The 25,260-nt window shown below is 46.5% G+C and overlaps 2 protein-coding genes and 3 pseudogenes across 3 annotated transcripts; 1 reads left to right on the forward strand and 4 right to left on the reverse strand.

Annotated features, from left to right (window-relative positions):
• LOC149361191 (uncharacterized) overlaps positions 1-25,260 on the reverse strand; it is a 100,311-nt pseudogene that overhangs the window by 11,750 nt on the left and 63,301 nt on the right.
• Positions 3,599-10,207, reverse strand: LOC149361192 (uncharacterized; annotated as a pseudogene).
• Positions 10,578-13,380, reverse strand: LOC149361193 (BEN domain-containing protein 5-like; the record flags this gene model as incomplete). The annotated part of the gene is made up of 4 exons (XM_089567447.1): positions 10,578-10,916; positions 11,026-11,245; positions 11,613-11,647; positions 13,221-13,380. Coding segments are annotated over 4 exons (546 nt in total), but the record flags the coding sequence as incomplete, so codon positions are not given.
• On the reverse strand, positions 13,563-16,892 carry LOC149361194 (uncharacterized). Its single transcript, XM_089572623.1, has 4 exons — positions 16,773-16,892; positions 15,985-16,064; positions 13,907-13,952; positions 13,563-13,842 (listed from the first exon to the last, which is right to left on the reverse strand). Exon 4 carries the CDS (start codon positions 13,744-13,746, stop codon positions 13,582-13,584), a length of 165 nt encoding a protein of 54 aa, XP_089428749.1. The 5' UTR covers positions 13,747-13,842; positions 13,907-13,952; positions 15,985-16,064; positions 16,773-16,892; the 3' UTR covers positions 13,563-13,581.
• On the forward strand, positions 15,991-23,098 carry LOC149361195 (uncharacterized; annotated as a pseudogene). The gene is made up of 3 exons (XR_016288920.1): positions 15,991-21,299; positions 21,449-21,566; positions 22,292-23,098. The product of XR_016288920.1 is annotated as an uncharacterized LOC149361195 (transcript).

Genomic DNA, 25,260 nt, shown 5'->3' on the forward strand with positions numbered 1-25,260 from the left:
CATTGATTGTAATGATAAGTGCAAGATAATGTTTCCTGCACCAAGCCTTTTGCAGCAGCTTCTATTCTAAATTATTTGACAGTGCCTATTTGGCCATCAGCCAAAGTTCCCCCAACACTCACCAGAGACTGGCTGCACAATTGAGTAATCTGTCCTCTTTTTTTCTTTCTTTTTTTTTAGAATGAATCATTTTCGCCACTGTTCAGCAGCAGTAACAAACATTGCTATATGAAAGTGCAGCCCCAACGTCTCAAAGGGACTCAGGCTATGAGGGATACCGTAGTGAACGGCTTCAGAAATTTCGACCTCCTGGGGTTCTTTAATGTGCACGGACCACACAGTACATGGGGCCTCTAGAATTTCGCATTCATGTCAAGTTTTCAAGAAACAATGCAGACTCGACACTTCCTGCCTAGTGCGGTGTGAGAACCTCTGTCACATTTGGCAGCTTTCTCGGCTACAGAGGCCTTCACAGTTTAATATTCAATACACGTAGCTAGGACGTGGTCATCAACTGAGCTGTAACCGAGAGCAGTGAAGTATAAATTTTATGCTTCCAAACTAGTCCCAAGTGATACACACAACACCCCCCTCCCCCCCAAAAGCAACGGGTTCACCCTGGGAAGACCAGCCACTCATCACTTGTACATAAGACAGTTCATTACTACAACTGAAGGGTGCCTAGAGGGGCACCAGTGGAAAAAAAAAAGAAAAACGTATTCATGGGGCCCAGTTGATGGAGGTGCCGGGAGAATTTCAGCCAGGCAACTCTACCATCTACCGGACACTGCCAGATTAATTTCGTTGCATCCATCAACATGCAACATGCTGCAAACAGGACGGAATTCGCAAACCTGCAAGTTGAACGTGAGAACTGCACAACAGCGGTGCGCGTTACGAAAGGCAGAAAAGCTCAAGAACACATTCCTATAGCCCTGAGAAGCAAATTCGAGTGCTGTACCGCCGTCAGCACGCTTAACAGGAACGCTTGATTGCGTGTCCTGCACTGATATTACAGCCTCTGAGCGCTGGGCGCAGCGTCAAAGACCATGCTGCACGGTATGTTTGCAGACGTTGGAGACAGCTCATGCCCTGCTACCACATTAATTTTGTCTCAGACGCAGCGGCCGACACCCAGCGGCACTAACATCAGTGAAAGACAATCGATCGAGCATTCAAGTTAAGTGTGCTCACGGCTGTACATACACAGAGGCTGAATGAAGTTTCAATATCAATCAACGCCCTATGTGTACATTAAAGGCACTGGAAAAGCACGGGTAGCTATAGCGGCTGCTAAGTAGAAGTTACAAAAGTACTCAGACAGTAATAAAGGTGTTCTTACCTGTCATCTGAAGGATTTCTGCTTCGTAAAACCCGCTCTTTGTTTTCTCGGCCCCCTCCCAATACACCTGGTAGATATGTCCTGCCACAAAATCATTCGTGCTCCCTGGGTGAAAACCTTTTACGAGAACAGATGAAGTCACTTTTTTGACGTTGTACAGCAGAAACTTTACGTAAACGTTAAAAACCATTGCGCTGCTGATGCACGCTCGTGAGCAAGGCAAGCGTCACCAACGTCGCGTAGTAAGAACAAACTCTCTACATGCTCTTTTGACAACGTAATGGTGTGTGTGGCGCTGCAGTCTTGTAAAAAAAAATTGCATGCTGATGAGACTGCACACAGCTTTAGCGTGTTGCTCTGAAACAGATTGAGTATTATCTGTATTATAGGTTTACTCGATTTGGCTGCACTGTTTGCACTAGTTCTGGTAAGTTCCAAGAAGGTTCTGACTACGTGCAGATGGCGTGCAGCTACAGTTCAGCTGGTTCAAGTGCAGCACGACGCCAGCGCCACCAACGCTCCTCACTTGCTACTTAAAACGAATGCATACAATGCAGGCCTTGTCGTCTGCATTGCGCGCCACAAACAAAGGGGAGCGCACATTTCCATGTGTTGTCGAGGTGTTGGGCTGCGGTGACCTGTGGTTCGCGATACTTTTACTGCTGTAGAGCTGCGTGCTGTCGAAGAGAATGGCGCGCGTGCCAAATGTAGGCATGTATGTGGAGGCTGCAATACAGCTTATGGAGACGGACAGCGAAGATGACGGTGATGTGCTTGTGGCTGTGGCTTGTGTACTTTCGAGACAACAGTGGAATCGTGTGCCGATGTACTGTGAGGGTGTTGTGACTAGATATTACAATCAGGAATTTAAGAGGCATTTCCGGCTTTCACGGGAAACTTTTGAAGGCCTGTATTCACGGTTTAAAATGTCGTCTTTTTTCCCAAGTGCTGGACGAGGACGGCCGCAAATCTCCGCAGACAAGACGTGCCTTATTGCGCTGGCCTACCTTGGTTCGCAGACGTCAGTGTTTTCTATTGCAGACAAGTTTGATGTGACTGACTCATCGGTGAACGCATGCAGTTTCTACATTCCATCAACGGAGAAGTCCTATGCTGGCCCACAGGTGCCGAGATCGCCCGCATTAAGGCTGGCTTTTTAGCCAAAAGTTCTGGAAAAGGGCCACGCAACACAGTGGGATGCATTGATGGCTCCCACATAGAAATTTTGAGGCCAGATGAGTCGACACACTCCTACTATAACAGGAAGAAATGGCCCTCGATAATTCTTCAGGGCATTTGTGATCATGAAAACAAATTTCTTGACGTGTGTATCGGATTTCCGGGATCTGTGCATGACGCCCGTGTTTTGAGAGAGGGCCCATTTTATGGGAATGCTGCAGCGCTGTGCAGTGATGGATACATATTGGGGGATAGTGCGTATCCGCTAATGCCTTGGCTGCTCACCCCATATCGCGATAATGAGGCCACGTTTCCGTCGTGGAAAAAAAGGTTCAATAAGAGGCTCAGCCAACAGCGAGCTACCATTGAAAACTCGTTTGGCCTCCTGAAACAGCGTTTCAGAAGGCTGTACCTGGCAGATTCAAAGACAGTAATGCAGGCATGCTTCGTAGTTATGGCAACATGTGTTTTGCACAACCTGTGCAATGAGGACAGAGATGCTCTGCAAGAAGCATCTGTGCCACAGCAGGAAGACGTGGGCGATGAAGATGTGCAGCACGATGTCGACCGCACTTTGGTAGACACCGCCGAAGCCATGAGATATGCCATTGCGATGCAGCAGTGCTAAGATGTGTGCTAAAGTGAACAATGAATGTTCTTCCGTTTCCCTACCAAATGGTGTGTTCATTGTCATCTTGATGGTTTTAAAAGTGTTGAGTATTTTGGTGAAAAATCGCCTATGAATATGCTATATTAGTTGGTCGATAACGAATGTTCACACTGAAGTTTTGGAGAAGTTAAGGTGAGGGATATTACTGCTACCATATTCCTGGCTAGTTGCTTGACACATTACTATTATTCAGTCATGAGTGGAGTTGATTTGGCCCGGTAACAAGCGGACTTTAGCAATCTGCATGTCCTTTTGTTAGTGCTTCGGAATGAGTGCGCAGGAATCTGACAAGATTACCACCATGGCAAGAATGAACCTGAGCTCTTTGAAAAAACTTTATTTCATGCCGGTAATTTCTACAGGAGGTGTCTCCTGACAGTACTATACTTGTAGCGCTGGCGCTAACTTCACTGCGGTTTGTTGCCCTGAACTTGCTTCTCAAACACATCAATAAGGCGGTCCAGCCGCATAATTTTTTCATTGTGGCGCTTCTGCCGGCCGTCGTCCATCCTTTCCAAAGTGCGGCTTAGGTTCTGTGCAGCCGACACACTACGTCGCTTCCTTTGTGGCTGTGCTGGCCTTTCAACCGCAGCTGGCAGCGAAAGGGGCAGTTCCTCGGTGTCCTCGGTTGGGTCACCGGTGGTGTTGCTAGAAGTACATATTCACAAATGCTCAATAATGAACGCTTTGTAATGTGGAAACTCGCACAGTTAGTGTGGTTGGGCACAGTCCTTGTCCCAGCAGTGCTGCTCAGCAGGCCGGCGTTCGCAAGCGCGCACCCGAGCTTCGTCAGCTTCGTCTTCTGTCATCTTCCTCTCCTTCGGCAGCGCTAGCCGCTGAGGCACCAAACCCCAACTCTCTTACAGTACCCCCAGGGTGAAAAGGCGCCATCCTGGCGGCCTAAGGGCACGAGATGAGAGCTGGTTCGTAGTAGGCCTTCAGGCGGTCTAAGTGCACAATTCCACGGCCGCGGCGGCGATGGTCAGACGAAGCCGTGATGGGCTCCACAAGATAATTAACTGGCGATGTCTGCTTAACAACGCGATAGGGGCCCTGGTATTTGCTCAGCAGTTTTGTAGACTGTCCTGGGCTGGAGGAGGGCACCCAAAGCCAAACCAAGGAGTCCGGAAGATAAGGCGGCGGCAGACCGGGAGAAGCGGCGCGGGAGCTGTTCTGACGGTGCTGGTTGTGTGAAGTAAAAGAACGGGCGAGTTGGCGGCATTCTTCGGCATGCGCAGCGGCCTGAGAGACGGTTGTAAATTCGGACGAATCAGGGCGGTAAGGAAGTACGGTGTCCATGATGGAGAAAGGCTCGCGCCCGTACAGAAGAAAATACGGGGAAAAACCAGTAGTGGCTTGCGTTGCAGAGTTGTAGGCGTATGTAACGAAAGGTAGAACGCGGTCCCAGTCAGAGTGATCGGCAGAAATGTACTTGGCCATCATGTCGCCGAGGGTCCGGTTAAAGCGCTCGGTCATGCCGTTCGTCTGCGGATGGTACGAAGACGTCGTGCGGTGAACAATATGACACTCCCAAAGGAGGGCTTCCACGACGCCAGACAAGAAGACGCGACCCCGGTCGCTGAGCAATTCCTGAGGCGCACCGTGACGAAGAATGAGGTTCTGAAGTATGAAACCGGTTACGTCAGAGGCCATCGCAGCTGGCAACGAGGCAGTTTCGGCATAGCGCGTGAGATGATCAATGGCGACGATGATCCAGTGGTGCCCTGCAGCAGTGATGGGAAGAGGGCTATAAAGGTCAATTCCAACACGGTCGAATGACCGGGCGGGACAGGGTAAAGGTTGCAGACGAGCAGGTGAGTGCGGTGGTGGGTTCTTCCGACGCTGACATTCCAGGCAAGAGCGTACGTACTGGCGGACGAAACGGTACATGCCCCGCCAATAATACCGAAGGCGTAGGCGGGTAAATGTTTTCAGGAGACTGGCATGAGCGCATTGCGGGTCATCATGATAACTGGCACAAATGGCGGAGCGGAGATGCCTTGGAATCACGAGCAGCCATTTGCGACCATCAGGGAGGTAGTTCCGACGGTACAGCTGCTGGTCACGCACGGCAAAGTGATGGGCTTGACGACGGAGCGCTCTAGAAGGGAGGTGCGCTGAGCGGTTTGCTAGGAAATCCAGAAGCGAAGTAATCCAAGGATCCTTGCGCTGCTCAGAAGCCATATCAATGTTGTCAAGAGAAGGTGTGAGGCCGGAAATAGATGGTGGGTCAGGCTCAGAGGTCACAGGGGAGCGCGAGAGAGCGTCAGCGTCGGAGTGTTTACGACCGGAATGATAAATGACCCGAATGTCGTAATCTTGTAAACGCAGAGCCCAACGAGCGAGGCGGCCAGATGGATCTTTGAGTGACGACAGCCAACAAAGGGCATGGTGATCGGTAATGACATCGAACAGGCGCCCGTATAAGTAAGGACGAAATTTTGTGATCGCCCAAATAATCGCCAAACATTCTTTTTCTGTGACGGAATAATTTGTCTCCGCTTTTGTGAGCGCACGGCTGGCGTAAGCAACGATGTACTCATTGAAACCAGGTTTCCGCTGAGCTAGAACGGCACCGAGACCAATGCCGCTGGCGTCTGTGTGCAGTTCAGTTGGCGCGGAAGGGTCGAAATGGCGCAAGATCGGAGGAGAGGTGAGGAGCTGGCGCAGCGTTGCAAAAGCTTCGTCGCATGCAGGGGACCAAGCCGACAAGTCGTGGCTACCAGCGAGAAGTTGCGTCAGCGGGGCGATAACGGCAGCAAAATTCTTGATGAAACGGCGAAAGTAGGAGCAAAGGCCAAGAAAGCTTCTGAGTTCTTTCAGGGATGTGGGCTTCGGGAAATCAGCAACTGCGCGGAGCTTGGCAGGGTCCAGGAGTACACCATCCTTGGACACGATGTGGCCTAGGCTAGTCAGCTGTCGAGCGCCGAAGCGACACTTTTTCAAGTTTAGCTGCAGGCCAGCGTCACTGAGACAGCGAAGAACACTCTCGAGGCGAAGAAGATGAGACGCAAAATTCTGGGAGAAGATGACAACGTCGTCCAAGTAGCAGAGGCATGTCTGCCATTTAAGGCCACGGAGAATGTTGTCCATCATACGCTCAAAAGTGGCAGGCGCGTTGCAGAGACCGAAGGGCATCACATTAAATTCATACAGCCCATCAGGCGTGATGAAAGCTGTTTTCGGGCGATCGACGTCGGCCATCGGCTTCTCCGGTCGTGCTCTCCGGTGGGCTTCTCCGGTCGTGCTCGTCAAGAAAAAGGACGGATCCATTAGATTCTGCGTAGACTACCGCCGGCTGAACAAAATTACTCGGAAGGACGTCTACCCCCTGCCTCGTATAGACGACGTCAGCTTCGTCTTCTGTCATCTTCCTCTCCTTCGGCAGCGCTAGCCGCTGAGGCAGCAAACCCCAACTCTCTTTCTTGCAGCTTTATCACTCACTAACCAGCACTTACTCCGAAGGACTAGCTGGAAATGAGGTAGCCAACGATCTAGCCCGAGATTTAACCCACCGGGCGGATCCTCATCCCTACCCCACGCCCATGCCTAGCACCTATGGTGACAGATTAGAACATATTCGGCTCGAGCGCAGAAAATACCCACCCCCTCACATAAAACTAGACTCCTCCGCAGCCATAGACTGGAGGAAAATTCAGACCAACACTTTCCCTAACTTCTTCATCCTACACAAGATTAGCCCCACTCAATATCAGAATACATGCCCTTGGTGTGGAGCTTGCCCTACGCTCTACCACATATCGTGGGAATGTACAACGAAACCAAAACACTTAACTGTATCCAACCCGACATATGAGCAGTGGGAGGTGGCCCTGACCAGCGAGACCCTGGATCAGCAACTTAAGTTGGTTCAGCAAGTCCGTCAGTCAGCTAAAGCCAGTGGCGCCTTGGACTAGGGGTGCCACCCAAGTTGCTCGAGCAACCTTCCTCTTTTTAAATAAAAGTTTTCTCTCTCTCTCTCTCTCTCTCTTACTCCGAATTTCCTGGTTGCGACAAAAGTGGTGCACAACAACTGGAGGGCTTATGTGATGCTCCTTCTCGAGGAGGCCTGATAGCTCCCTGCATGTCACAGTAAGTCAGAGCAGCGCTAAGAGCAAAATAGGACAAAAATATAATAGCTGTAACTTACTCTTCAAAGTCGCACATCACACGACACAGATATACAGCATATGTTTTACATAGCAGATTGGTTGCCAGTGGTAAAAGTAAGGAATAACAGCCTACTTGGCTAGTTGGATGTTTTATACTTTGCAGGTGTTATATTCATGTTTTTGATTATTTTCATTTGTTCTTTACTACTGCTTTAATCTGTGCGGCATGAAGTGAATTTTGATTTGAATGATTTGTTGTGTTTTTGTTGTAGGCACAGTAAAGAACACGTTTGAAGGCGGTGCCATGGTTGAAAGGTTCCACGACACTGTGCTGTCAGCCATGTCCCTTGCAGTTGCAAGAAAGCGCTCTTCCACACTGTTCACATGTAGACAGGTGTCAAAAACATGCTTAATGTAGGCAATATCCAGAGAATTAGCAGATGGGCAGAAGCTGCATCTTGGCCGCATATGGGGAGGATACCCTCCTTGAGATGAATGCATGAGTTTTAAAATTCTGTTCAGGAGCACGAAGGATTGAATTCATGAAAGTTAAGCTTGATGGGCTCTAATGGGAATTTGCTTGAAGTAATGGGCACCATGTATAACACTGTATTGTGCCTTATATTGCAGTGCATAATGTTCAATGCCAGTAAAACAAATACTTCCAGGAACCAAACAATATTTGAAACCTACCTCAATTTCCTCCTCAGTGTCCATGGTTGATATGCTCGGCTGTGACGAGCATCCACTTTGCAAAAAAAGTAGTTGTCGGAAGTGCACCCAGCGGGGCTCATATATTTCGTCCGCGCCGGCACCAGAGTGCTTCTGAATTTGCCTTTTCTCGCATGTGAATGTGGTGCGCAAGTTCGTGAATTTGTTCCGTACTTGCGGAACTGAAAAAAAAAAGACGGTGCATCATACACACCGCGTGGGCGCTCCGCATGAAGTAGTAATTCGTTGCGATAACATTTTTTATGCAGGCTGCAATCCCCAGACCACATAGCGCTGACGGGGTGCCGCCATCTTCAGTCTCTCGTTTAAATTTACCCAACATAACTAAAAACGAGAGTGGGAGAGCAAAACATCATTGTAGATCACAGCACAGGCACATAGAATCGGTAGAAATAAAAAGTACCTACCGGTGAACTTGTCACCAAGTGCGGCAGCTACTTCGCTGTAGGCAACTTCTTTCAAGTCGCGTCTATGATAGTGCCTGTGCCGCACATCTCAGATCAAGCGCCTCTCTTCTATTAGCCTGATCAATTCGGCCTCTTCTTCGGTCGAGAATGACGCCGACTGTGACATGACGATGATGACAATACTGCACAGCTCGTCAAGACGTTCGCACGTGCAGAGGAATTTCAAAAACGGGCGAAGTGTTTTTATATCCATGATAGTGGCGATGGCCATATGGTTCGATGAATGTTGCTGCGCGTGCATTATTTGTTTAAATAATGATTGCACTTTGCACTCTGATCCCGGTACTCGCTTTTGGTCGGCGAATGTTTTCGCTCGGCCAGCGATCTGCCCAAGACACGTCGGCCAACGGATCTCGTCGGCATCTTTGGTCGGCGGTGTTGTCACACTAGGATGACACTTGGTCGTTTGGGGCGTCGTCGTCGGTGCAGTGTGACTGGCTAGTCGGGGAACGACCGCGTTGGCCGATGCGACCTGAATATTCCACCATTCCTGAGAAAGGACCAGTTTGCAAGGAAAGATGTTCAAGACACTCAATATATTGCATCATGTCGCATCCAAGTCGAGAGAAGAATACGGCGCATTAAGTGTTACCATATCTTTGACCGCATCATACCACTGTCCCTTGGTCCACTGATAAATCAGATATGGAGAGTCTGTGCAGTGCTAAGCAACATGCAAAGTCCTTTGATAACATTGTTCAAGTGTTTACTTCAAGCATGCCTGAAGCAGATGCGTTTATTCAGTGCCTTAGCTTCTTTGCATGGAAAGGCAACAGGGTGTTAAAGTAGAAATCGTCCAACGCACTTGCCATATTCTTCCACTTTTGCGCACAAAAACGTGTCCGCTGCACAATGAGGAAGTGCGGGCCAGACACTATAAAGTCTGCCCATTGTGTATGGGTCTCACCCATCTGACTATGCACCTGCATAAAGTGGCCGTGGTCCTTCCTGAGAGCAGGTATGCAGTTCTCGTCGAATTTCACAAAAAAATCTTCACATAGAATGTCATCCTTGGCATCTCGCAGAGAATAAGGTCATTTAACTTCAATAGTGCCCCACGGGAAAAGCTCGTGAGGGTCAAAGGCAATGGGGTCAGGTGATGCTGCAAGCCATGGTTTCCCCTGGATCCACGAAAATGCTGCAGTTCATCACCTCCACAGGATGGCCTGCTGAAGCCATTGTCTCCTTGTATCGTAAGAGTGCGTCACTTTTGTTAGCGATTCCATACCTGAAATAAAGCAAACATGTTACATAAGGAATGCCAGAATGTCTTTCTCTGGCTACGTATACAATAGGTGCATAGGGTATGCGCACTGCCCAGTTACAATTGATTTCAAAATATGCACATACCTGACAGCCCTAACACGAGACAAGTCCTCTGTAGCAGTCAGGCTGGTCAATCCCTTCTCCCTCTACTGCTTACGGTTCATCACAACTCCAAAGTTTGATGCTGTCATGCGGTAGTAGACGCAGTCCTACTTGGAAACACAAGCGGTACGCATAATGGTGCACCGAAGGTCATCCACATGCATGCAGCACGAGTAATTGCTTCAGGTACGCAGAAGTGTCTTGATATTTGAAGCGCAAAGCTAAGTTGTAGGGAAAAAAAGCCGCACTTCCACATTCACCACACCAAACTAAGTATCTTGCACACGCTGGCTAGGCTTGGCTCGAGTGCATCTTGCCCCAGCCTTCGGCTCGCCATGTTTCGCTTGGCTTGGAAGTGCTTAGGAAAAGCTTCAATACAGTACATAACCCTCAATAAACAATTTATTGGCAAATAAAAGAACTCTCGTGCAGTATCTTACCTTAGTTTGAAAGTTCAATTTTAAAAAAATATTTATTTCTGACTATTTTGTTGCGCTCCCCTGGTGAAAATTTTTCAACTGGGAATTCAACTGGTTCCAGTTCAAATGGTTTATGGAACAATTCCCAGTTGGTCCCCACTGCAACTGGTCCACACTGCTACTGGTTTTTATTGGTACCAAAGGCAGATGCAGCGAGCTCCAAATGACGCATTCGACAATAGAATACATAGATTACAGTGTGGCGCACATAATTGCTAGTATGTAGCTTTCATTCAGAACAAAGCTACCCTGCTTAAATAGCTTGGAATGACATGTCAGGAGTTACATCTTGCAGTTTTGTGACCAAAAATTATTTTGGCAGTCATAGAAGACCACCATGATATAATCCATGTACTCTAATGTCTAATGCATTATTTGAAACAAGAAAACATGCAACTTAAAACAAGTGTTAATACTCTGTTAATATTTTATTGCTTTATAGAATTCTCGTAGTCCATTTTCCGCAGCGCTTCACATCTTGAATTTTTTCTGTGAGCAGGCGTGGCACGCTCCGCACAACGTCTGACACGTCGATGCCTTTTATGGCCCCCCAGTGCTTTATTGTGGCTGCAAAAAGAAAATCATCATCATCATCATTTATTATCCCTTAAGGTAAGGGGGGGGAAGTCCCATTTAGCCTTAGAGGAAAACCAGCAAGCAGCAATGCATGACTTACCTGTCACGACGTCAACTTTTTGTGGCGTCAAAGGCTGCTTGGGCTTTTCGCCTAGTGCGCGCTTCTTGGGCGCGATCACGCCACTGAAGCTTCGCTTTGCAAGGACTTCACTTGTCCACACTGCCTGTGCAGTGTCCTTGCAGACTAATGTGGCCTTTTTATTCCCCAGTATCTTGGCGGCCTGTGTGCTCGATATCATTATCCCATCTTTCAAATGGAACTGCAATAGAAAGAAAAACAGCCAATATATCACGAACCAAAGGACAGTTAAAACCTCACCACTGCTGTGCAGGAGAGGTACAGCAGGAAGACTGATTTTGTTAGCGGGGTAATTACATCACAGTTAGAAGTGCCACTTTTTGTTAGCATACTTCAATAAAGACAGGCATCTCTACCAACTGCTGCGAAGTGCATACTGAACCACAAGTTCTAGGCCCTACTGCATGCTGCAGACCTGGTGACAAACTAGTGCAAAACCATTGCCAAAACTCATTGCTAAAGAAGCAGCTTTCTGTGCAGAGCTTTTACATACTACAAGCAGAGAAAAACTTTCAAGTTTTGATTTAGGGCAATGAAAAATCTCTTACCATTCCATCTTTTGCGTAGGTGAAATCTGGCTTTGCTGCAGAAAAACAAGCAAACACACCAGTTAGTAGCTGCAACAATAAAAACAGACACCATTACCGACTAAACGGCCCCTGAAATCATTATCAGATCAAGCCAGATAACTCAGGCGCAGAGGCCAATACTAAAATGTTTCTTCAGAAGCTTCCGCTAGTGCGGCACCTTTGCTCAATTTATGCACCCTGTGGCTAGGTTGTCTCTACTGGGAGAACGCATCTTATCATGTCAAGTGTGCGTTTAAATTTTGCCCAAGAGGAGACAAAAGGGAAATTACTCTTTGAAAACCAGGAACAGAAGTCTGGTTAAGGCTGGTAGGTCACTCGTCATACTGACTGTACAATGTGAATACACAAATGCGCAAGAAAATTGGACTGGTGCCTCCTGCCAAGTAACGTTATTTGTACATCCACATGGCAATGATTAAGAGGCTGCATTCAGGAGACAACCCGAACAACATTAATAGAACAAGTGGCTGATGATGACATTTCTGTTCATATTAAACCGCCCGTGCGGTCACAACTGCACAGAGCGACAGAAAACAGGAAAGGAAGAAGGGAGCAACAAACATATTTGAAAATAAATCGGGAGATAAAATCACGAATATGGTTAGTTTACGGGGTTTAACATCACAAAGCGACTCAGACTATGAGAGAAGCCGTAGTAGAAGGCTCCAGGAATTTCGATCACCTGGGTTTCTTTAAAGGGCACTGACATCGTACAGCACATGGGCGCCTTCCTTTTCGCCTCAATCAAAAAGCGGCCGCCGCAGCTGGGATTCCATCCCCTACACTTGAGTTCAGCAGTCAAGCACCCTAACCCGTGAGCCACCACGGCGAGTAAAATCAGGAAACAACACGCTGATGGTGGGAACCAAACCCACGACCTCCAAATATCGTGTCTGGAGCTCTTACCACTGAGCTACATTGACAACATTGGCGCGTCGTTATTCCTTCTACTTTTAATTATCTTTCCCCCTAACTGATTACATTAATAATAGAGGTGCACACTAAAGTAAAAAAAAACACCGGACTGTGTGCTTCTTTCCTTTATATATATATATATATATATATATATATATATATATATATATATATATATATATATATATATATATATATAGACACACACACACCTTGAATGAAGCAGAAAGAGTGTCTAAGTGAGAAAAAGTAAACTTGATAAGGAGCTTAAAAACAGATCTAAGCCAAACAGGGTCAAAAAGCAAAACCACTGGAGATGTAACAGCAGTGTCAAAAAAGTGAGGACATAAATAAATGATAAAATCTACAATTCTCTTAAGAGCAACAGCGAAGTCAAACAGAAACAAAAAATAGCAAACATACAAGCTTTCCAGAGCTTAAAAGAATCTAAATGAAAGCACAGTCGAGTTAAAAACATGCAAAAAAGAAGCACACAGAAGCACATGAATAATCAGCACTTCAGATGTCCATCCAAGTAATAACGCTCCTTGGCCATGAAAGGGAAGCTAGACTCACACATTCATTCCTAAGAATTCATCCACATTCATCCAATAAGAATGAACAATATCTTGCTACAATATATAAAAGTACCTTCTTGCAGGACAGCTTCTGGTGCTGCACGCTCAGGCGGAGGCGGCTGCTCCACAATTTCTGGACATGTACCTTCAGCTGTGTTGCCTTGCGGTTCTTCGGGTTCACCGTTTTGCTCGAATTCTGTTGGCACAGATGATGCAATCACATCAATGTGGAAATTTCAAGAGGTGCTCTGTTGGGCCTTCTTTAATGCTCAACTAAACAACTGCATGTGGAATAGCACCTACTAAGGCATAAAATAAAGAATGCATTTAGGTTAGAATGAAGCTTACCACTGACCACAACGTCATGCCGACTGGAATCTCCAGGCCTGGTCTGACAAGCAGCACGTGCTTGCACTAAAAATCGGCAGTCGTATTCAATTCAACATGGCAATGAGACAGGTACAACATTCTAGTTTGTACTTAGGTGTGAAATGCTTACAGTCAAATATTTTTGATTCAAGGCACCGCTGGAGTGATGCAACCTGTTCTAGAAGAGAGTCATTTTGTTGCTGGAAGTGGAGCGCTCTGCTCTTCCACATTTTTTTTTCCTGCAAAGCTTTTTTAAGCTCACTTTTTGAGCAGAGTGTGTCATCGTCGCTCGACGTATCAGATGGCGTCCTTGATCGCGTGGCAACCTGCACATAGTAAAATTGTGTCATTGCCTCTGTGCACTGCCAATAATATGCAAATTATGCTTGCCACTTTGTTTTTCACAGCAGTTCCAGACCTCTTTCCGTCGTTGCTCGACAACGCTGCTTTATCCGCGGCAGGATGTTGAACTGCTTGAACGACTTCCTGGCTAACCGCACATTCCAAGTCCGCCTAGGGGCAACTCTCTCCATGACTTTCACCCAAGAGAACGGCGTACCCCAGGGGTGCATTCTAAGCACGACACTCTTCATAATAAAAATGAATTCCTTAGCTAAAGAAATACCCAAGTCCATAATGTATTCAGTTTATGTAGATGACCTACAAATAGCATGCACGTCCTCCAGCATATCAACCTGTGAGAGACAAATACAAATCACACTAAATAAACTAGGTTCTTGGGCAGACAAAAATGGATTTAAATTTTCCCCTCAAAAAACAGTAGCTGTTCTTTTCTCATTGCGACGAGGCCTACAGGTCGATCCCAGTCTATACCTGAATCACACTGCGCTACCAATTAAACAAGAACACAAATTTTTAGGCCTAACTTTCGACAAGAAACTCACATTTCTACCACACATTAACAACCTTAAAAAGAAAGCTTCTCAAGCCCTCAATGTCTTAAAAGTGCTCTCACGGAAGCGGTGGGGGTCCGATAGAGCAAGCCTTTTACAAATATATCGCTCTCTGGTGCGCTCCAAGCTGGACTACGGGTGCATAGTATATGGCTCGGCAAGAGCATCCTACTTGAAAAGATTAGACTCCATTCATAATCTTGGTCTCCGCCTATCATCTGGAGCATACAGAACATCACCAGTAGCCAGCCTATACGTTGAAACTAATGAGCCCGCTCTTGAGGACCGAAGAATCGCACTAACATGCACATACGTCTTAAAAATCCGTTCTCTTCCGAAACATCTCTGCCATCCAGTTGTCACCAAGTGCCCATCTAAAAGATTATTCATCAACAAACCACATTCTATCAGGCCATTACTACTGCGCTTTGAAGATAAATGTGAAGAGCTAACAGTACTAGATGCCCTACCGAATATTGCACAAAGGAATGAATATTTGCCACCATGGTACAGCCTGCCTTCAGTATGTGAATTCACAATGACACATTTAGACAAAAAGCAAACGCCAAACGAGTACATATTACAGGAATTCTTTGCACTACAAGAAACGTATGACACCTACATTGAATTTTATACCGATGGCTCAAAAACAGAAAGTCATGTTGGAAGTGCAGTAATCCAAGAAAAAAATAAACAGATAATACGACTACCAGAATGCGCATCAGTTTTTACTGCTGAGTGTTATGCCATCTTCATAGCTGTAGAAAAAATAGTAAGAGAGAACATCAAAAATAGCATCATTTACACCGATTCCCTCAGTATGCTCAAAGCACTGCACTCCAGGAATGCTACTGAACCCATAATAGGAAACATCATACATAACATAGTTAAAATCACAAAACAAAAGCACAACATTAAATTCTGCTGGGTTCCTAGCCATGTTGGAATTGTAGGTAATGAGAAAGCAGATGTATGTGCTGCACAAGCCCGGAATGGCCAAATAAAGCAAGTGAACATACCGCACAGGGATTGTTTAAAGTTTATCTACAGTAAACTCAGAAATAAGTGGCAGGCAGAATGGGAAGAGCACGCAAACAACAAATTACATTCTGTTAAGCCCATTTTAGGGGAATGGCAATCGTGTAGGCATCAAGAACGTTTTACCGAAGTTATTTTATGTCGGCTCCGCATTGGACACACCCACCTCACGCACAACTTTCTGCTAACCAAACAAAACAAACCTCTCTGTGACATGTGTGGTGCTGAACTCACAGTGAACCACATTTTAATTTCATGTATAAAGCTAGAAGAGCTAAGAAAGAAATATTTTACAACATTTTACAGGGAAACCATCCCATTACACCCCATGTTACTTTTAGGTGATCGAGCACTGGTTGACATCTCATGTATTTTTAGGTTTCTCAAGGAAGCAAGCATTTTAAACAAACTCTAAGTATAGAAAGCTTCACCTTTAACAAAAACTCTAACCTTGTGTTTGGCGCATCATAGCCTCAGTTGCTTTTGCGCCATTAAAATCAATATAACTAACTAACTGACAACGCTGCTTTAAGATTGTCGTTCAATATTGCTTTATAGGCAGCAGACTTTGCCGCTTCCCGGTGAACTTTCCGCCTCTGCAACATACAAGAAAAGCCACTGCTCAAGCACTTGCACACATAACATGCATACGTATACGCATTTCAACATAACATGCATAATCCATATGCCACCATGGTATTTTGTGCAGTAGGAACTAGAGGCAGTGTCTGTTCTGCCAGCAAATAGGAGAACCACCAGGCTGAATTCTCCAGGCACTACTCTCTGACTGACTACACTGACTAGACTGGCTACAGAAAACAGGGTGGCATTCAAGAACATATGCACTCACTTCACTTCATACCACACTATACAGTCGTTTTCAATCAACAGAACCGGTATGTTTGCGGTGGTTGACGACAGCTGGTGCGCAGCTCGCTTTTACTGCTTTTCCGCTTGTGCCTGATTGCCGCGTGGACAGCGCTCTCATCACGGGGTCGTTTAAGCGCTTTTTGCTCGCCGATTCGGCCTCCCCGGCAACGCTCTTTCCAGTTTTCTTATCGCGGCAACCAGGTATTGCCCGCTAAGCTGCCGCGGTTAGCACCTCCTATCGTCAGACACCGCAAACATTCCGGGAGCATTATCTCGCACCCGATGACTATCGCTTCATGTCGCTGACGGCAGTCCAGGCCACGCTTTCCGTCATTCGTGTTAAGTCTGTGGGCGTCTGTACCGCGATTTCGCTCAATATATAATAAGTTCGAGTGCCGACCCGGTGTATGCGCAGAGCCGTCATAATTGCTTACCTTTCTTTCTTTCTTCTTGTCGTCATCGCCCTCACTGCTGCTTGCTAGCTCTTCAGCATACAGCTTAGGGATATGCACCCTCTTCGCATGGCGCTTTTCGGGACCTGCTCTGGTGCCTTATAACAAAAAAAAGATGTGTTAATTACGGTACATATGTCGAGACTGCATGCACTTACTATTCAGCATAAGAACCTGAGCACTATAAGTGCCCGTGTTCTCTTCATTGACGGGGCCCCGCCACATCACTGAATACAGAAGTTTGTTGTCAAAATCCTTTTCATTTGGAGGACTGAAGTCCTCGATGTCAAGGGCTGGCACTATGTGCAGTCGATTCCCCTCCTCGTGCACAAAGTGCACAAGCGCAAACATGACTGAGAGGGCAAGGTAGAGCTAGAAAGGCAAAAGCGAAAACAAAAGATGTAAGTACAAACAGCGGAAGAGATTTAACAAACATAATGAAAGAAAACATCGCAAAAGCTTACGCTAGGATAGGATCAAGGTGTGAATCCACAACGCAGGCCTGTCACTGTTCGACTTGGATTGGATTGGATTGGTGTAGCTTGCTCCGTTCAGTGCTTTCTTCAGAGATAGTGCTGTTTCATTTCATTGCTAAATTATTACCAAACGAGCAATTTCGCAGATTTACGCAGTTTAGTAAGTACTATTAAATATATACATAATACGCTCAGAATCGTTCAAATTTATTCCTTACGTGTTTGTTTTTGTTTCTTTTTAATTGTGCGCTTTCATCAGGCAACACCGGCTGTTCGTGAATCTGTGGCAATTAAAAACCTTTATGGAGTAATTTTTCATTGTTTTTACTTTAGTATCTTATAAGCTTTTTTATATTCACATCCACAGCAAAAGTGGTGGCCGTGTCGTCATCGCTGCCGCCATCGTCACGATCAACCAGCGATCAACATCAACATCGTCTCTTTGTCTTTCTGCTACCCCTGCTACCATCGCCTGCTTCTACGAACGTTCTTCCACCGGGACCCGCCGTGACCGTGATTATTTGTTATTGTCACGAAGCACCGAAGCTCATTTGCTTCCTTGTGTTGTACAGTGCAGTCCACTTATAACGATATCGAAAAAGACGAAAAATATGATCGTTACAACCGATGATCGCTATATCTAGACTGGTTATAAAAAATATAAAAAATAAAAAACGCGGAACATACCTTTGCAGCTCCGAACTTGAATTCGCTACTTACTCTAAAGAATAGATGATGTAGAAAGTAGGCTGCGAAAAACAAACTTTATTTCTAGCGCCAGTAACCGTGTCAAGGGTTAGGCGCGCCGAAATAGTCCGAAATCTGCAGTTTCTTTTGCGGCAGCTTCAGCTTCACAACCGCGGTGTGCATGGATTCCAGCTGCTGCGCGAACACTGGCGGCAATCCTTTAGCGTGCATAAGATCAATTAAGGAGTCGATCGACGACAGTGCACTTTGCGTGGACATCGTGGTCGGGATCAAGGTGCCGCTGTCAATCTCGTTGTCACTGTCGCTGCTGCCGTCGCCACCGTCGCACAACTTTGCCGTCTGTCGAGACAGCACATCTTCGGCGATCGCCTCGTCGGTGACCTCATCACAGAACGAGGCAGCACTGTCTGCAGTCAAAAAGTCCTCCATCGACGCACCACCTGTGTCACCAGTAGGAACGAGCTCCCAGAGCTTGGTTATGTCAGGGGCTTCCACCGTGCTGGTCTCAGTGGGTTGGGGAAGTTCGTCCTGACGCACAAAGCCCGCCTTTTTGAAGCAGTTGCATGTGGTTGACTGCTTAACTTCATACCATGCACCGTAAACGAAGCGCACGGCTTTCAAAAGGCTGATCTTCAGGTCAGGGGGCCCGTCTGCATGACCCGACGTGCCAGGAGCTGCGCGGTCAATGGCTAAAATTAGCCACTCCAGCATGCGCCGCCGATACAGGACTTTAAAGTTAGCGATCACGCCGGCGTCCAACGGCTGAAGGCCTGCCGTAGTATTCGGAGGCAGAAACATCAATTCGACAGATGTTAGCTTCGGGTTAACGCTGTGTGCGCTACAGTTGTCAAGTAGCAACACTACTTTTCTGCCTTGGCCTTCAATTAAACTGTCGAATTCGAGCAGCCATTCTTCGAACAGGTCGCGGGTCATCCACGCCTTCTTGTTGCTGCGATAGCGGACCGGGATGTGCTGATTCCTAAAGCACGTTGGCTTCTTCGATCGCCCGATCATGAAAGGCTTGAGACGATGGCTCCCGTCCATGCTAACGCACAGCAACACGGTCACCCTAAGTTTCGAGCGCTTCCTGCCGGGGCATCGATCTCCTTTAAGAGCGTGAGTCTTCGACGGCAACATTTGAAAAAACAGCAGTTTCGTCGCAATTATATATGTCCTTCTCCGCGTAGCGCTCCAGCACGCTGGGCAGCTTTGTCTGCAGCCACTGCTCCTTTGCCTCTGTGTCCAAAGACGCCGCACGATTCCGTGCCGCTCTTTAAAGCACTGAATCCAGCATCCCCCAGGCTCAAAATTTGGCCGTCCCAGAAGAAAAGCGAAGTTTTTCGCTTTGGTGGCAAGTATTGGCCCACTAATAGGCACATTATGTGCGCGGGTTGTGATGAACCACTGGTAAAGCGCCTCTTCAACATCGGCGTACAAGGGGTCCCTAACCCTTTTCCGCTGATCGGCATGGCCGCTGATAGCTCCTGCCTTCACAATCGCGGTGCTCCCGTTTTTCAAGATGGTTGATATCGTCGACTGGGCGAGCTCATACTTCTTCACGAGGGCGCTCACCTTGAAGCCGCGTCGAGAGTCTTGCAAAATATCCATCTTCGTGTCAAGCAACACAGCTTTACGCTTTGTCAGCGCCATCTTCGAACTGGGTTGTACCGATGGTTGCACACTGCTTCGGCGGCGTCAGCCTGCTATCGCGAGAGAGAGAGAGTGGGTGCGGCTCGGGCGCCACCGTGCCGCTGCTTTGCTTGTCGCTTTTTTTTTCTTTCTCTCTCTTTCGGAGCGACTGTGACCGACGCGCATGGAGCAGCTAGCGCCATCTTGTGGCGCGCTGCGCCTACTCAAGTACTCTCCAGTGTGCGGGCGGCGCGGGACGCGCAGCGTGGAAATGGCAGCAGATACGAACTTACGGAGGTAAACATCGCCTCGTCTCGACATCGTTCATTTCAGGGAACTAAGCAACGCAAATGTTACGATTATTTTTCACGGAAAAAGCCATTTGGACGGCAATATTTTGATCGTTATATCCGATATGCGGTGAATAACCTATCGTTATAAATGGTTTTTTTCCCCTTAGACCTAATGCATAAAATGACACTCTCATGTCGACCCATCGTTATAACCGATATATCGTTATATGTGGTATCGTTATAAGTGGACTGCACTGTACTTAAAATTGTGTGCTTGTCTGTGTTTTTTTCGTCAGAGTGATGAAGCGGCGAAAGTGCTATCTGGAATGCGGTGGTGATATCGGAGGTATTCCGAAGACCACTAAATACCGCATAATGAATGGTCAGACACGTGAACCTGGAGTGACAGGAGCACCAGCGGAAGTAAGCGCAGTGGACAGGCAATGTCCAGAGCAGTCGGACGGTGTTCTGCCGCTGCTTGAGTCTCCCATCGCAACTCTACCCGTTGAGACGAATCAAACAGAGCTCCAACGACCGTCTTCGCCCTCCCCAATGGCGCCCGATGACAGTGCTGCTGAAGCAGCATACTTGGAGCCTGGTCAGTCCAGTGACTGTAATTCCGATGAAACATCACCAACCGATGAAGGTAGCGCCTGTGCAAACGCCGTTTCGCCACATGATCTGCTGGCGCTAACGCTGAACTTTGCCATTGAGTTCGGGCTGCCGTGGAAAGGCGTCGAAGCGCTGCAGAATTTAATCTCACATGTCCTTTGCCGGCAGGACCTTCCTAGAACAAAGTATCTCTTCAAGAAGTATGTCGGTGCTGGGGTCCAGGCCGCGCGGTTTCATTTTTACTGTGCAGAGTGCATGACGTCATTACAAAAAACGTCGAGGAACCTCTCGGAAAGGAACAGCGTGCAAGGATGCTGCACAGAATGTGAAAAAAACTACTGTGGCAGGAAGCTACATCAAGATGGCCATTTTTTCTTGACGCTGCCGCTAGAGTTGCAGCTGATCTCTCTGCTCGATGATAAAGAAGTGTCAGACGCCCTTTTTCACCGGCTTGAAGGTATTGCGGAAAATAGAGTGGAGGGCATGAGCGACCTCACAGATGGCCACTTATACAAAAAAACCCGAGCCGCTCTTTCCAAGTATGACCTCACGTTCACACTAAATGTCGATGGAGCGCCCATCTTCAAATCATCAAAGTATTCCATCTGGCCTATCCAGGTCACAATCAACGAGCTACCAGCACACCTGTGCTGCAGAAACATTAATTCCAGCTTTGTGGTACGGGCAAACTCATGCCGACATGACTCTTGCAATCATTTGTGCGAGAAATGAGTGAACTTGGGAAAAAGGGAATCACTTGGAAAGCTGGGCTGCAAACCATGCATTCAAAGGTAAGTTACTAGATGTTTGTCACAACCATTCTGTGGCTTCTGTTCTTTGCGTGCAAAAATGAATGTATTTTATGTGCACTGGTATGAAGAGAATACAAAGTGATGCTTTGATACTTATTCTAATTCTAGTCTTCATATTGTCATTGCAGGTGTATTGCTTTGGCTGTTGTGCCGATTCACCGGCAAGGGCACTCCTACAGAACATGGTCCAATTCAATGGCCATTACGGCTGTGGGTGGTGCCTTCACCCAGGAGAGACTGTTGATGGTAGGTAAATGCTGATGCACCTGCATGAATAATTATTTTTAAATTATGCAGCTGCTTGCATTGTGTAAAAGGCCTCAATTATAATTTTACACTTGACATGGCATTTTGATGTCCATAACTTTATTGTCTGCTTGGACTCCGTTGCTGTCTAAATAATCAGCATTCTCTACAAAGGGATTGTTTATTTAGCTTTTGCCAGGGATTATTTGTTTAATGTCGCCATGCATGATATTGAGCATTGACTTATACATTTGTGTTTGCTAAATGTCTATCACTTCAGTATATATACCCCGCCGCGGTGGCCGCTTTTCAATGGAGGCGAAAAGCAAGGTGGCCATGTACTGTGTGATGTCAGTGCACTTTTAAGAACCCCAGGTGTTTGAAATTTCCAGTCCTCCATTACGGCATTTCTCATAGCCTGAGTCGCTTTGGGATGTTAAACCCCAGTAAACCAACCACTTTAGTATAGCTGTATGTTAAATGATCGTCACAGTATTGGCGTATTTATCATATTGTCACGACCAGAGGAGCCGCGAAGGTAGGCGTCGGCAAGAACCCAAGACTGGGAACCTTCTTTTAATTATAAAGCCAGCTTCCACGACACCAAAACAGAACAAGCGCGCCGCGAGAGTCCACCGCCGCTTCGTCGTCGTCTTCGATTCAGCGCGGCGCGTTAGGCGCGTGGCAATATTGTCCCCTTACACTTGATATTTTTGGCAATGCAGGAACCATGAAGTACCCTGTTGGTGCCGCTGTAGAAGAAAGAAGCAGCTGTGTGACTAAGGAACAAATGGCCGACGCTGCAGCATCCAAAAATGTTATCGCTGGAGTTAAGGGGCCATCACCCCTAATGAACCTGAAGCACTTCGATGTAATCTGGGCGTTTACACCAGATTACATGCATTGTGTATTGCTAGGGGTAGCTCGCCAGTTCACTGAGCTCTGGTTAACAGACGTGCATGAGCCCTTTTATATTGGCTCCCCCCAAGTGTTGGAGTTATTAGATAGTCGCCTACTAATGCTGAAGCCACCAATGTGCTTATCTCGAATTCAGCGTTCTTTGCTGGTAAGAAAATTCTGGAAAGCCAAGGAGTGGCAGCAGTGGCTGCTATACTTTTCTTTGCCATGCCTTGACGGAATACTGGCCCCAATGTACTTGAAGCATTTCGCTCTTCTAGTAAAAGGCATCTACCTTTTACTCAAGGATACCGTAACTGCAGCAGATGTGTAATCCTTCAAGGACCTCTGTGGGCTCATTCCTGCTTTGTATTTGAGGCAAAGATTGGCTCTTTGAAACAGCTGGTGACATCAGCCAAGGGTGTTCCACTGCAAATTGTGGAACGCTTATTGATGATCAGCAACAGCAAAAGCCTTATGGCACTGGCCACTGCAGACTCGGAACTTTTTGTCAAAAGGTCCAAAATTGAGTAGCAAGGATGCAGTGCTGCCACTGGGCAAAGCACGTGAAGTGCATGCACCGCTGCTAGCATTTGTCCAAGCTAATGTCAGCATCATTATAAATGGACCAGTTGTTGAGCATGACCGAGTCATAGTCTCTGGACGTGTGCTCCATAGTGAGCAGCACTGCAGGCCAAACAAAACGGACTCCACAGCTGTGATGATTTCAAAAGGATTATTTGCCAAAATTGAGCACATAGTAACTTTTAATGACAATTTGAATAAGATGAGGGTTTTTGCAGTTTGCAAAAAGTATTCCTCTGCACCAGCACTCAACACATTGTACATTGTTAGAGCGCAGTTGCAGCTACAAAGGGCTGTAATTGAAATCGTTCCCGGAACTGTTCCTTGTGTGTATTTAGACTTAGGCAACAAAGTCTACTTTTCAAAAGTAACGCAAAGGGTTTTGTCCGCAACTATTTAATGGCTTTGTATATGTGCATATACACTGTAAATGTTGTGTGGCTCTTGTTCATGATTATCAATCTCAGCCTAACGACATTCACTGCAGGACAGCTGTATCCTGTTGGCCTTCATTTGACCCTGTTTTGTGCTATAGTTGGATACAATTTAAGTCTGCAGTAACTGCTGCACACAATTTCTCTGTGGCAGAAAGAGTCGGCTGTTAAAGGTTTTCTTGTTACCTAAATAAAATGCTAAACATCAGGCGAAATTATAAGCTCAAGAATTTTCGGTTTCTCTGGCTTGTTTGATACAGTCAAATATCGAAAATGGATTTTGTTTACTGTTCAACAAAGCAATACACATGTCGCATACTATGGCGCATAGTTGGCAATTGATGTTTTTTTTTAAAGTTTTATCCTACTATAGTTATGGCCACAAAATATTCTGACAAACAGCCTTGTTTCGTCTGCTGACCTGACTCTCTGCTGCCCCTGCTAGGTTATCCCTCTCTTCGAAGCCACTTTGTTACCCTTTGCATTACATGTTCTGCCTATGCATATTTTTCTTCCTTATTTGAGTTAATCTTATGGCAGTTTACGTCAAGAACTTCATAAAAATGTATACATAAATTGCGAACGAGTGTAAATGGACAAGGGCAAGATGCTAATGCATGTGACAAAGGGGTGGGAAAACATACGACAAATGAATTGAATTATGCCACAGATGTATATAACTGCTGCTCTGGTTTGTACTGCTCCGGAGTGGGAGGATTGATAATAAAAGTTTTTTGCCTTTACCACCACCCTGGCATGTTTATCTCAAACAGTATGGGAGATGATTTCATGAACTTATTGGCAAACAGATTATTGGAAATAGAGGTTTGTGAGTTGCATGTGTAGGTAGCATATACGCCCCTGAATAGGTATCTCAAATTGCATGTTAATTGGTATACAGAGCCTAGCCTACCTTTGCACAAATATAGACTGCATATCAATCCTTTCAACATTTGCTGCTATAGTTAGCAAATTTGGTTTAGAATATCTCATTTAAAAGAAGTATGTGCTCCTTTTTGTGGCTTGTGTGCAAGCTCATTAGGTTTAAAAGCTCACCTTGTAGGAGATCTTGTGTCCCCCTAACCACAGTACCTTCAAATAGGAGCACAATTGTCCCCTACTTCACCTCCAAATCAACCCTTTGTTCTTCAGTCTCTTCAGCAGTGTAATATTGTTGAGCTAGTTTGTTTTTTGCTTTGACCAGGTTTCCATTTGTCCTTTAACAGAAGGCCATTTAAAACAGCTGGTTCCCATTTGCCATGAAATGTATTGCAACTTGAACCAGTGCCACCTCCATCTAGAATTGCCTACTTTGTAGATGGGCTCCAACTGGAACCGCCTGCTGCCCATTTGGGACTAATGGAATGGTTTCTGTTCAGGCTACAAATTGCCCCACACTTGGTTTCCAGCAGGGACTGTTGATCCCACTTTGCCTGGCAATGGGGCAAAAGTTGGTTCCCAGTTTGACTAAACACTCCCTCAATGGGGCCAATTGATTCCCAGTTGCTAACCATTTGCTTGCTCAATGGGGCCTGTTGATACCAGTAGCCTCACAATTGGTCCCAATGGGAACCAATTGGTCCCCATTGAGGCCCTAACTGGGACCATTTGCTTCTCAATGGGGCCAGTTCATTCCCAGTTGGCTTCCAACGGGGACCCATTCAGCCCCATTGAAACCAGTTAGTCCCAGTTAATCCCAGTTGCATTCCCCATTGAAGATTTTCACCAGGGTCAGGTGGCACCCCAAGCGTCCAAACTGAGCGCGCTACAGAACTTTT

The sequence above is a fragment of the Amblyomma mixtum genome, chromosome 2 (assembly GCF_055824585.1).
Source record: "Amblyomma mixtum isolate Tamu chromosome 2, ASM5582458v1, whole genome shotgun sequence".
Lineage (NCBI taxonomy): Eukaryota > Metazoa > Arthropoda > Arachnida > Ixodida > Ixodidae > Amblyomma > Amblyomma mixtum.

What these genes read in the sequence shown, in the direction of transcription:
- LOC149361194 (XM_089572623.1), bottom strand. Translation starts at nt 13,746, where the DNA reads ATGTGGAAGAGCAGAGCGCTCCACTTCCAGCAACAAAATGACTCTCTT.